Source organism: Syngnathus floridae, chromosome 1 (genome assembly GCF_059516105.1).
Source record: "Syngnathus floridae isolate MCC-2025c chromosome 1, RoL_Sflo_1.0, whole genome shotgun sequence".
Classification (NCBI taxonomy): Eukaryota; Metazoa; Chordata; class Actinopteri; order Syngnathiformes; family Syngnathidae; genus Syngnathus; species Syngnathus floridae.
This window is the reverse complement of record NC_142413.1, coordinates 5,519,337-5,530,397: the sequence shown is the minus strand read 5'-3', so window position 1 is coordinate 5,530,397 and position 11,061 is coordinate 5,519,337. Positions and strand designations below refer to the sequence as shown.

At 50.9% G+C, this 11,061-nt stretch overlaps 1 protein-coding gene across 2 annotated transcripts; it reads left to right on the top strand.

Annotated features, from left to right (window-relative positions):
• The first annotated feature begins 73 nt into the window (after positions 1-73).
• LOC148403615 (C-type mannose receptor 2-like) lies at positions 74-10,842 on the top strand. Of its 2 annotated transcripts, none has more exons than XM_088371864.1 (37): positions 74-994; positions 2,496-2,692; positions 2,774-2,874; positions 3,019-3,131; positions 3,208-3,261; positions 3,340-3,501; positions 3,613-3,695; positions 4,026-4,119; positions 4,230-4,277; positions 4,393-4,557; positions 4,977-5,096; positions 5,163-5,279; positions 5,344-5,376; positions 5,559-5,761; positions 5,835-5,935; positions 6,056-6,171; positions 6,241-6,294; positions 6,370-6,525; positions 6,625-6,689; positions 6,799-6,910; positions 6,987-7,220; positions 7,320-7,439; positions 7,515-7,628; positions 7,704-7,811; positions 7,882-7,914; positions 7,986-8,120; positions 8,355-8,498; positions 8,598-8,729; positions 8,825-8,979; positions 9,048-9,177; positions 9,259-9,313; positions 9,386-9,452; positions 9,511-9,644; positions 9,715-9,755; positions 9,818-9,991; positions 10,082-10,227; positions 10,291-10,842. In XM_088371864.1, exons 1-37 carry the CDS (start codon positions 934-936, stop codon positions 10,435-10,437), a joined length of 4,224 nt encoding a protein of 1,407 aa, XP_088227990.1. In that variant the 5' UTR covers positions 74-933; the 3' UTR covers positions 10,438-10,842. The 2 variants fall into 2 exon arrangements, with proteins under 2 accessions (XP_088227990.1, XP_088227983.1); XM_088371857.1 differs by having other exon boundaries at positions 75-994; positions 4,026-4,140.
• Positions 10,843-11,061: the final 219 nt, after the last annotated feature.

The following is an 11,061-nucleotide window of genomic DNA, read 5'->3' as shown; positions in this document are numbered from 1 at the left end:
AAAATCTAGATGTTGCATTCGAAGCACTCTCGGAGCAATGAGAGCAACATATCCTTTCTACACGCGCACATGTGCATGGCGGCAAAAGAAGCACAGATGCTCGCAGGTTGTTGTTGGGCCCCGGCATCTTTCCCACGTTCTCCCACCGGTGCAGGGCGGGGTCGTCGCGGTGGACCGTCTTCGTATCGGGCGATTCGGTGTGTTCATTTACACAAGTAGTATGGCTGAAGAGGAAGATGATGTCGGTGGAGTTTAACGCTTGCAACGGTTTGCTAATTTTATTATGCACCAAAAGTTGAAATGCGTATTTTCTTGTGTTGTTCACCAGTGTCGCTCCTGTAAACGGCGACCGCGGCGGGAAAACCACCTAAGTGGATACTTTGTATTCGTCATTATCAGTTTGGCCCGTGAACAACTATCTGTCTTTGTGCTCCTTAAACAAATGTATCGTTGTGGAAGAAGCCTTGAAGCTGTCGGACCACAATGTTTTTCCGCTTCGACTCTTGGCAAAAAAAAAAAACATAAAAGCAGCACAGGACGCCGCGTGTGCATGAAGCCTTTCTGCCATATTGGAGGGTGACTTTGAAACTGTCGTGGGGGAAAGCCAAGCATGCCTTGGTAAAAAAAAAAAAGAAAAAAAGTGAGCCACAAGATGATGTGGCAAACTTTTGTGCTCCCTGAAAATCAACACTAATTCTGAGAGGCTTGAATGTAAAATGTTTTGCATTCTCGTCTTGATCACAAATTGGAATCCACCGACCACCACGTGACGTATCTGAGGGAGCGGCCTGCTTCGGGCTTGTCGCAGGCTGACTGGACGTCCATCATTTCCTCTCCTCCAGCTGAGACTTTCAGTGAGGCGGATTAAATTTTCCCCCCCCCCCCTCCTGACTGCAATCGCTCCGACCCTCAGCGAAGCGATTTTCTTTAAACATGTGGAGGGGACTCAAATGGTCTCTTCTCACAATGAGCATATTTTGGAGCTGCGCTTCAGGTAAGCAATCTTATCTTTCGTCAATATAAAAAAGTGAAGAGTTCGTTGCTAAAACAATACCGCTGTCGGCGGGTACTGAGTTATCATAACTGCATCTGCTTATATTCCGTTCCGGTGCCCGAGATGAACGACTTTATTGCAATATCACACGGGTGAATTACAAAGACTCTTGTGAACATTTTAGAACGCTGATTATTCGGAGACTCGGAGCACCAAAAAAAAAAAAAAGAACCACCATGTTGTTGCTGTATACAACTTAGAACCTTTGTTCTTATTTGTGGTAACAAAAGTAACATGTTGAAGTGTGCTTATGGAGCTCGGTGACGTAAACTGCCGCTTGAAAGTGGAACGGGACGAGATAAGCGCAATGACTTTATCCCGTTGTCAATTTTGCAGTGCATGCGGCGGAGTAGATTTCTTGTTCAAACGTCATCGAGCCTTTGGCATGTTATTCATAGTTTCTAATCATTTAGAGGTGAACGTGGGCTTTCAATCGTTATTTTTATTTATGTGGGATCCTGTTCTCTTACTTAATGATCATCGTCTTGTTACTATTAGCCAAGTGACGGCTTTTAGTGGCTCTTAGTTGTTAGCATAGTACTTAATATAAAGTACTGCGAGCAAACCATTGACGGCTGTTGCAGACTTCATAACAATATCGCTAACTTATTGTGCAGAAATATGTCGATTTTCTCATCACACGCACGCACGCACGCACGCACACGAAAAGAAGCTTTTTACACAGTTACTGTTCGTTGTAATGTTTCTGTCATAAGTGATCTAGTTGCATCAGCAATCATTTTTGGCAAAGATGTTTTCTTTTAATTTAGTTCCAAAATTCAGTAGGACTATTAGGAGACTCTAATTTCAGTGTGTCTTTTATATCTCCCAGTGAATCGCGGGGCGTATTTGAATTTTATAGCGTTTCGCGTTGAAAATGGTTTTGCTTTGCCTCTGCAATTTTTTTTTTTTTTAATCACCACAATTTACTTTCCAAGATTTGAATATGCAAAGTTTTTTTCGAGGTAAAACTAGTTTTGCTTCGCCTTGGTAATTTTTTTTGAAGAAACTGTTTTCAGGTTTCACCTCAATTATTTTTTTCAGATGCATATTTTATATTTTCTGACGCACATTTCCCCCCCCAGATCGGGCTCAATACTAATTTTGAGTTGCACACTTTTCTTTTGACCAAAATCTGGCGTGGGGGGGGGGGGGCGGAATCCAAATCAAAGCCAAAACAAACAAAGTGCTTCTTTTATGCTAACAGAATTAGCCCCAGGTTGCTGGCGACAGACCAGAGAATGAAGGGCAGACAAGCTTTTGTTTCTTTTGGTCTTCGAACCCAGAAGGTGACAAAGGGCGTTGTCTCCCCTGACGAGATGTGCAGTTGGTTGCGATGCCCCAATAGTACCACCTAACGCCCACGTGTGGAACTACATAAAGTATTCCATCAGTGTCCTCTGATCTGTCCGCCCGCCCGATCCCCAAATTGTGCCCTCAGCCAAGCGCTGTGATCCCGGATGGCTCGAGTACGACGCCAGCTGCTACAAGAAGGTGGAGGCCCCCAACGGTTGGCTGGGGGCCCGTCACCACTGCATCTGGGAGGGCGGGGACCTGCTCTCCATCTCTTCCTCGGCCGAGGAAGACTTTGTGAAGAAGACCATGATGACCCAATTTTGGCTGGGACTCTCCAATCTGGTGAGACGCAAGCACAATCGGCCGTGGGCTCTGCAGCGCTACTCCGTCGACGAGCTTGATTGTGGGTTTTTTCCTTCTCAGAAATGCGATGACATCTGGTGTCGCTTTGAAGACGGAAACCTGACTTGGTCCGACGGCGAGACGCTGACACACACCAACTGGGCCTCAGCTCAACCTGGGAGGTAAGAATGAAGTCACAACATGGCACGCTGTCGTTGTCAGGTGGGCACACGTTGATGTCACTCGAGAGAAACAAACATGCCCATTCTTCCAGTTTGGCCCATTTTTGGTTGTGTGTCTCGCCTTAACTCGAATTCTCTCGGCAGCACCTCGGTTGCGTCCTGCGCCTACGTCAACCGTTGGGCTTATTGGGAGCCTGGCAAGTGGATGTCTGGCTCTTGCGCTTCCTCGCTGGCGTACGTTTGCGAGCGGCCGCTGAGTAAGCCTGCACTGCACGTCTGCGTTGCCCTTGGAAGGAGAGAAGCGCAATTGTAAAAGTCTTTCCCCCCCCCCAGAATGCCCGGCTGGGCGGACGTGTGCCCGCAAAGCCAGTGCTGCTGTAGTGGCGAGTGAGTTGTCGCACGCTTTTCACCGCCTCTATTGTCATGGTTTCCTACAAAATGTTGCTTTTTTTTTTGTGGCCTCAGCTTCCGACTGTGACGATGGATACATGCAGTATGGCGATTTTTGCTATCATTTTACACCACGGTCCAATCGTCTAAATTGGGAGGAAGCCGAGAGGTACTGTCTCGCTCGGGGAGGCCACCTGGCCAGCGTCCACTCTGAGGAAGAGGTCCGATTCATGTTGGGTGAGCCTCAAGGGGAAGCGCACTTGTCGTCCAGTCCCGCAAAGTTTGACCACGGGCATCATTTGGCTGAAGCTCTTCTTGGACTGAAGCTCTTATTCTCCTTTCCTCAAGGTCACACGTATGACAATTGGGCTTGGGTGGGACTCAAGAGGAAGAACAACAGCAACTACGAGTGGACTGACGGAACAGCTTTGGTGAGTGACATGCCTTTGAAAAAGTCGTTTTGCACGAGCTGAGTTGGCAGGTCCCTGGCACCATGAGATCCAGGACGTGCAAGACTTGCAGGTAAAAGTCCTGGCCTTCTGACCGCTCATCTTGGAGACCGTTTTTGAAAGTGCCAGGGAGGGCACAATGTACGTCTTTTGAATGTACATAGTGTTTGGCCACCGATAAACTGAAACTGACAAAGTGAATCTTAAATGTGAGAAGGTACAAGGGCGACACCGTCATGTGAGTGATGGTGGTGGGAAGCTGACCAGATCAAATGCAGCAAGCTCAAGTCCTGTCCAAAATGTCATCCGCAGGACTACAACCGGATAGGAGCCAAATATGGTGACTGTGGATTGGTGGATGGAAGTGTGGATGTGAAATCAGTCCATTTGTCTTCCTGTTTCACAGGTCCATTTGTGTGCCAAAAAGGTCCCAACGTCAAACACGCCTACACTCACTTTGCACCCTTCTCCCGTCATGCGCTGCGCTCTCATATTTGCCCCCGCCCTTTCCTGCAGCAAAGCGCCGAGGACCTCAACAGCTGCCACCATTGGTTGGCCAACCGGGTAGGTGGGCGAGCGTCCGGTAGACACGCCGTCTGCTGTCACCCTCCCGCCCGCCCGCCCGGCCAAGCGCGCGCCTCTATAATCTCAAGCGCCGCCGCCGTCTGTCTGCTCGCAGACTGGACTGACCAATGCGGCTGGTGGCTGGACAACCCCACCAACGACTTCTGCTACCTGATCGTCCGCCAGCCCAAGACCTGGAAGGAGGCCCAAGACGACTGCCAGCGGCTGGAAGGACACCTGAGCAGCATCACCGACTTTCACGAGCAGATCTTTGTACACGGTAGGCTGGCCATTCCTTTCTGTCCACACATGAATGAATGAATTCTGTCGTTCCCCGGTTGGGCAATGTGCCGCATTGGGATTGATTGGAGACGTTACAAACAGGCGATTGTTCGATGATTGATCCTACGGACCTTTGCCGTAGGGATAATTTAGCGTGCGGACGAATGGCCCTCTCGGGAGTTGGAACATTTTCCGAAAGGGCATTCTGCCAAGACGTTCCCAACAAAACCTCACAATACGTTTGTTCTGTGTGCTGGCTTGAGGACAACATATTGGCGGCCACGACCGCTCGTTTTCGGAAAGCAAAAACACATTCAAGCAAAGTATGGGCTCGAGCACAAAGCTCAATGAGCCGCTGAGTAAAGTGTCTCTCTGAAAGCCGTTTCCAACCGTTCGTTGTTTGCCTCGGCTCCAAAGGTTACGTCAAGGCTCTGGCAAACGCGCCCTCTCTGTGGTTGGGTGCTAACACCTCTATCACTGAAGACGACACCAAATGGACTGACGGATCCCCGTTCGCTTACATCCGCTCGAGCGCAGGTCGGTCCGGAAGCACGTCTGTCGTTTGGAGGAACGGAGGAGCGCTTAGATCTTGTCTCCCCCCAGGTGACGCCGATGCCAGCTCTCGGGAAACCTGTCTTTCCTTCCTCACCGGCAGCGGCGACTGGAAGGCCGACAGGTGCTCCCACATGCGAGGCTACATGTGCAAGAAAACGAAAAAGGGTAAATGAGATGTGACGCTCCACCGGCTGTCATCACGCGTTGACGTCTGTCTTTGCTCTTGCAGGAGTGACGGCACCTTCGCCGTTTCCTCTCCATGGTAAGTCGCCTTGAACTGTGCGTCGCAATGTATACGCCTCAAACAACACACACTTGCAACGGCCAGGAAATGTCCTGCTCCGTTGATCTTGGCAAAAAGAAGTTGCAGCGGGGCGCTCAAGTCACACCGTCTTGTCGTCATATGCCAAATGTGTCCGCCTGATCCGCAAATTGTGCCCTCAGCCAAGCTCTGTGATCCCGGATGGCTCGAGTACGAATACTGGTGCTACAAGAAGGTGGAGGCCCCCAACGGTTGGCTGGGGGCCCGTCGAGACTGCGTCTGGCAGGGCGGCGACCTGGTCTCCATCACCTCCTCGGCCGAGGAAGACTTTGTGAAGGACGCCATGGGCAAGAAGACCCCCTTCTGGCTGGGACTCTCCACTCTGGTGAGACGCACGCACTGGCGGCCGTGGACTCTTGGAGCGACCGCCTTGATCGTTTTTTGTTCTCGCGGCCCAGAATTGCGACGACGTCTGGTGTGACTTTGTGGGCGGAAACCTGACTTGGTCTGACGGCGAGATGCTGACACTCACCAACTGGGCCTCAAATCAACCTGGGAGGTAAGAAATCTCAACTTTGCATGCTTTCCTTGTTAAGGGCACTCGAGAGAAGGAAAACATGCCCAATCTTCCATCTCGGCCCATTGTCGGTCGTGGGTCTCTCGCGACTTGTCTCGACAGCACCGACGTTGCCTCCTGCGTCTACGTCAACCAAGGGGCTTGGAGGCAGCCTGGCAAGTGGAGATCTGGCTCCTGCGCTTCCTCGTTGGCGTACATGTGCATGCGGCCGGTGGACTGTAAGCCTGAGCATCCGACGTAATGATGCCGTTGAGAGGAGAAAAACGTAACTGGGCCTTTGTTTACAGTCTGCCCGGATAAAGAGAGGTGTTTACCCAAAGGGGGTTCTGCTCTCGTGGCAAGTGAGTTGCAGTGCGCTTGTTTGCACTTTCACCATCCCCTCATGGTTTGCTACAAAATGTTGTTTGCGGCTTCAGCTTCCTCCTGCGACGATGGCCACTTCCTGTATGGCGATTACTGCTATCGTTACGAGGAAATGCTAAAAGACTGCGATGAAGCTGAAGATTTCTGCCGTGTGTGGGGAGGTCACCTGGCCAGCGCCCACTCAGATGGCGAGGCCCAGTTTTTGGCAGGTGAGCACCAACGCGTATCGACGAGGGCGGAGGTGGTCCCTGATCACATTCAACGGGCTTGGCGCTGATGGTTCAAAAACTCTGTTTCCTTTCCTCAAGCTCACAAGCAATCAGCAATGATGCCTCTTGTGGGACAAAGGATGGGGGTGAACGGAAAATATCATGTAAGTTGATGATGGCAGTCTAAAGATGAATCATGTCAATAAGTTGCACCGAGAATGTCACGTGACGAGGATAGATTGCAACCATACAACGTTGTGGCTTGGCATGCAGGACTACAGCGAGTGGGACAGCGCCCCCTCCATGGACTGTAAACGACTGGCATCTAATGGAAAGCTCCATGATGTCACCCGGAGTTCCACCAGGCCATTCTTCTGCAAAAAAGGTCCAAAACGTCCCAAACACTCATTTCCCACACACGGTGTGTCGCGATGCTCATATTTGGCCCCGCGTCCCTGCAGCCAAGCACGGAGGGCCTCGACAGCTGCCAGGTGGGCGTCCGGCACCGCCGCCGTCCGTCTCGCTCGCAGGCTGGACTGACAAATGCGGCTGGTGGCTGGACGACCCCTCCAGCGACTTCTGCTACCTGATCAACCGCAAGCCCAAGACCTGGAACGAGGCCCAAGACGACTGCCAGCGGCAGAAAGGGAACCTGCTCAGCATCACCGACTCGCACGAGCAGAACTTTGTACACGGTAGGCTGGCCATTTGTCGATTATGCCTGGCATCTGTCTTTGGCCATTCTGCTCCCTTGAGGTATATTTCCGAATGACGATTGTGCTCCATATTGTTAGGTTACTTCAAGGCTCTGGAGACCGGTCCCGCTTTGTGGTTGGGCGCCAATGAAACGATCGATCTTGACGGCGGCAAGTGGGCTGACGGATCCCCCTTCTCTTACGTCCACTTCAGTGCAGGTCGGGCGTGGATGTTTGTCAGATGTTCTCTCTCCAGGCACATTTCTGAATGACCATTGTGCTCCATATTGTTAGGTTACTTCAAGGCTCTGGAGACCGGTCCCGCTTTGTCGTTGGGCGCCAATGAAACGATCGAGCTTGACGGCGGCAAGTGGGATGACCCCTTCTCTTACGTCCACTTCAGTGCAGGTCGGGCGTGGATGTTTGTCGGCTGCAGTTTGGAGAAATGGACCGGCGCTTAGATCTCAGATGTTCTCCCTCCAGGTGACACCGATGGGGGCAAATGTCTTTACTTCCTCACCGGCAGCGGCCACTGGAACGTCGACGCGTGCGACAACACGAATGGCTACGTGTGCAAGAAAAGAGGAAATGGTAAGAGGCGATGCTCCGCTGACCCTCATCTCGTGTGTCATGACATCCCCGTTCTGGTTCCCGGTTGTAGGAAAACCGTCAAAACCCCTGCCGCCAAATGACGGTAAGTTGCCGTAAATGTTTTTTGTGAATAGAAGCGAGAGAGAGAGAGAGAACAAGGTTGTGCTCTCACAGGCTACATGAAAAAGATTGTCTGCCAAGAGGATCGGGGAACTCTGAAATGTCCCGAAGAACGAGTCATCCGGATCCGGTCAGCCTTCTACGGGCGGAGGCGTAGCGACGTCTGTCCAAATGGCGACGCAACAAATGGTAAGACACAAGGATCTTCGAGTGGCGACCTTGACTTTGGCTTGGTGTCCTGGAGCTGCTGTGGTCAGACCGAAATGTGAGCTGGGCATTTCTGTCTGCGTTTTAACGCCTTACGATACTTCATTATCAATATGCACCGGGATTGACACGTGATCAATATCATTCGAATATACATCATGCTAGTGAGCTTCGAGAGCGCGTTCGGAAATAACCTCTGAGTGTTGTCACTTGCAGAGACGTGCTCAGTGGAAGGCAACCTCGCTGACTACAGGAGAAAGTGTGACAACCATCCAGAATTCCCCATTTACTTTTTGGAAGTTGATTCCTGCCCTCACGTCTCCAAATACTTGCACATTGTCTACAGCTGTGTAAAGAAAGGTGGGCACTTACTGTTATGCCCTGAAAGCGCTTTGGCAAGGGACGGGTGGCACGATCATTGAATGTGTGTCAACTGAGTAACGTTGTGTCTTTCCTCAGTGTGTCTTGACAGTCTGACAGCTGACGAGAGCATCCCAGACTCTGCCTTTTCAGCCTCTTCCTCTAGGAACAAGGCCAAACTTGACAAAGCGCGTCTCGGAGGCAGCGGATGCTGGGAACCGTCCAAAACGTGTACGTAAAAGAAAATCACAGCTTGCAGACCGTAATTGTCTTTGTTTTTGGTACCGTGGTGTCACGAGCAACGGATTGCCTTGCCACCTCCCCAGCCGGCAGCTGGATCCAGGTGAACCTTGGTCAGATGAAAAAGGTGACAGCCATCGTGACCCAGATCTGTACTATAGAAGTGAAGCAATGGGTCCCCAATTTTGAGATGCAGATCAGTATTGACGGAAAGACTTGGTATACCCACCCAGACGGGAAGGTAAGCAGCCGGCCGGTCAGGCAACCCATGCTCTTGTCATTGCAAACATGCACATGTTCTGCTTCTAGCTTTTTTTGGGGACTCATCTATTAGCCACGCCTGTGTCCACTTGGTACGTCCGCCTCCTGCCAGTCGACTACAGAGTGAATATCGGAATTCGCTTTGATGTCTTGGGGTGCGCCGTTGACGACACCGCTCGTGAGTCAAACACTCGGACGCTCTGAGCGCTGTGAGGAAACCAGCTTCAAATGTGCTTTGATTTGCCCTTTTGACCCTCAGACATCACCTGTGCCAGCAATTTCAAAAGCCTCACCAAGTTCACCAGTTCAAAGACGTGAGTCAGACCCGACATGACGTTTCTTGGCGGTGAAGCCTCCCCTCCCAACTCCCACGTTGTCTTCCGCAGGGTCCACTGCCCACCGGGCTGCGGCAAAGCCCCCCACATTGTCTACGGAACATCGATCTACAACCAGGTATGTAAATACTGAACGACCCTCCGGCGGCTTTGTCTGAGACGTTTTCTGAGTGCAGGACTCAAACATCTGCACGGCCGCTATTCACGCGGGTATCATTCGGAACGAGATCGGAGGAGCTGTGACTTTGCTGAAGGCGCCGCCACAAAACGCCGACCTCATCTACACCGAGAACGGGATCACTTTAGTTGAGTGAGTGGTCAGCTCTCACCGCCGAGTCGGCTCATAGAGGCCCGGCTCATTCTCACTTTACTGTCTGCAGATACGATGGCAAAACGGCTTCTTACGCCTTTGCTGAGAACGGTGAGTAGAATGTCCAGAATAGAAGGCATTTCACACTTGATGTGACGGCATCTTGCGTGCAGAGCCCAGATGCTTGGGACCTGACTGGGAGGAGTTTGCGGGCTTCTGCTACAAACGTTTGGATGATCAAAAGACGTGGTACGGTGCTCAACACGCCTGCAGGAGCGTCTGTGCCGAACTGGTGTCCATACGCTCCGAGGCGGAGCGAGATTGGCTGCAAGAAGCCATGAACTTTGGTGCGTGCGCCAACGCCCGACGGTCTTCCGTCACAACTACTCGATATCTGGGAAGCGCATGAGAGCTCTGTTGCTGTCTGTCCTCTGCAGGCACGGGCGACGCGTGGACCGGACTGAACGACCTGGTCGTCAAGGGCAGATTCATGTGGTCGGACCGCCAGAAGGTGACCTTCACCAACTGGGCTAAGGGAGATCCCGCCCGCCTGTTGGAGAATTGCGTGGCCACGTTGAGCCAGGTGGGTGCGGTTATTTGTCAACACCTGCCCAACTGTTTGAAATCATCTGATTTTGACTTTCAGACTGGCAAATGGAGAAAGATGTCCTGCGTGCGACTCAACAGCTTTGTGTGTAAGATGCCCACGGCGCGTTATCCAATCAAAGTGCGTCTTGCATCTGGAGTGGCAGCCTGCCGTGATGGCGTCCGGGTGTGGAATGACTCTCAGTGAGTCTTGCATCTGGAGTGGCAGCCTGCCGTGATGGTGTCCGGGTGTGGAATGACTCTCGATGAGTCCAAGTTGCTGGTGGTCTCAGTACAAATATTCTGATTTGATTATTTAAATTTCTATTGACCATGCATCATGTTATTGACCATGCATTTATATTATTCTGTTTAATTTATCATGCATTCAAAGTTATTCACATGCATTATTCTTTGGTTTGATTTACCATGCGTTATTATTCTGTTTAATTTACCATGCGTTATTATTATTATTCTGATTCATTTACCATACGTTCTTTTCATTCTTTCACTATTACTATTATGATTAATTCACCATGCGTTATTCTTCTGTTTAATTTATGCATATCCTGTTGTGAAAAATACATAAAAACAATAAAAAATTAAAAGACAATTCCCGTTCATACCTCATTCTTATTTTCCCATCCATCTTCTATCACTTAAATCTGGGGGCAGCACCTTTAGGACGGGCGCCCATCCTCCTCCCCTTTTGTCCAGCTCATCCCGGGGAATCGATCCCAAGGCGTTCGCAGGCCAACCGAGAGACATAGGGTGTACCCATTTTGGCCGCTTGTAGCATCACCCATCTCGCGGTCTATCCTGCCCTTGCTCG

Bases quoted from the DNA above. Each gene is read 5' to 3' on its own strand.
- LOC148403615 (XM_088371857.1), top strand. From the start codon at position 934: ATGTGGAGGGGACTCAAATGGTCTCTTCTCACAATGAGCATATTTTGG. The intron at 5,377-5,558 runs GTAAGTCGCCTT...TTGTGCCCTCAG, and splicing joins TTCGCCGTTTCCTCTCCATG to CCAAGCTCTGTGATCCCGGA. The intron at 7,221-7,319 runs GTAGGCTGGCCA...CCATATTGTTAG, and splicing joins CGAGCAGAACTTTGTACACG to GTTACTTCAAGGCTCTGGAG.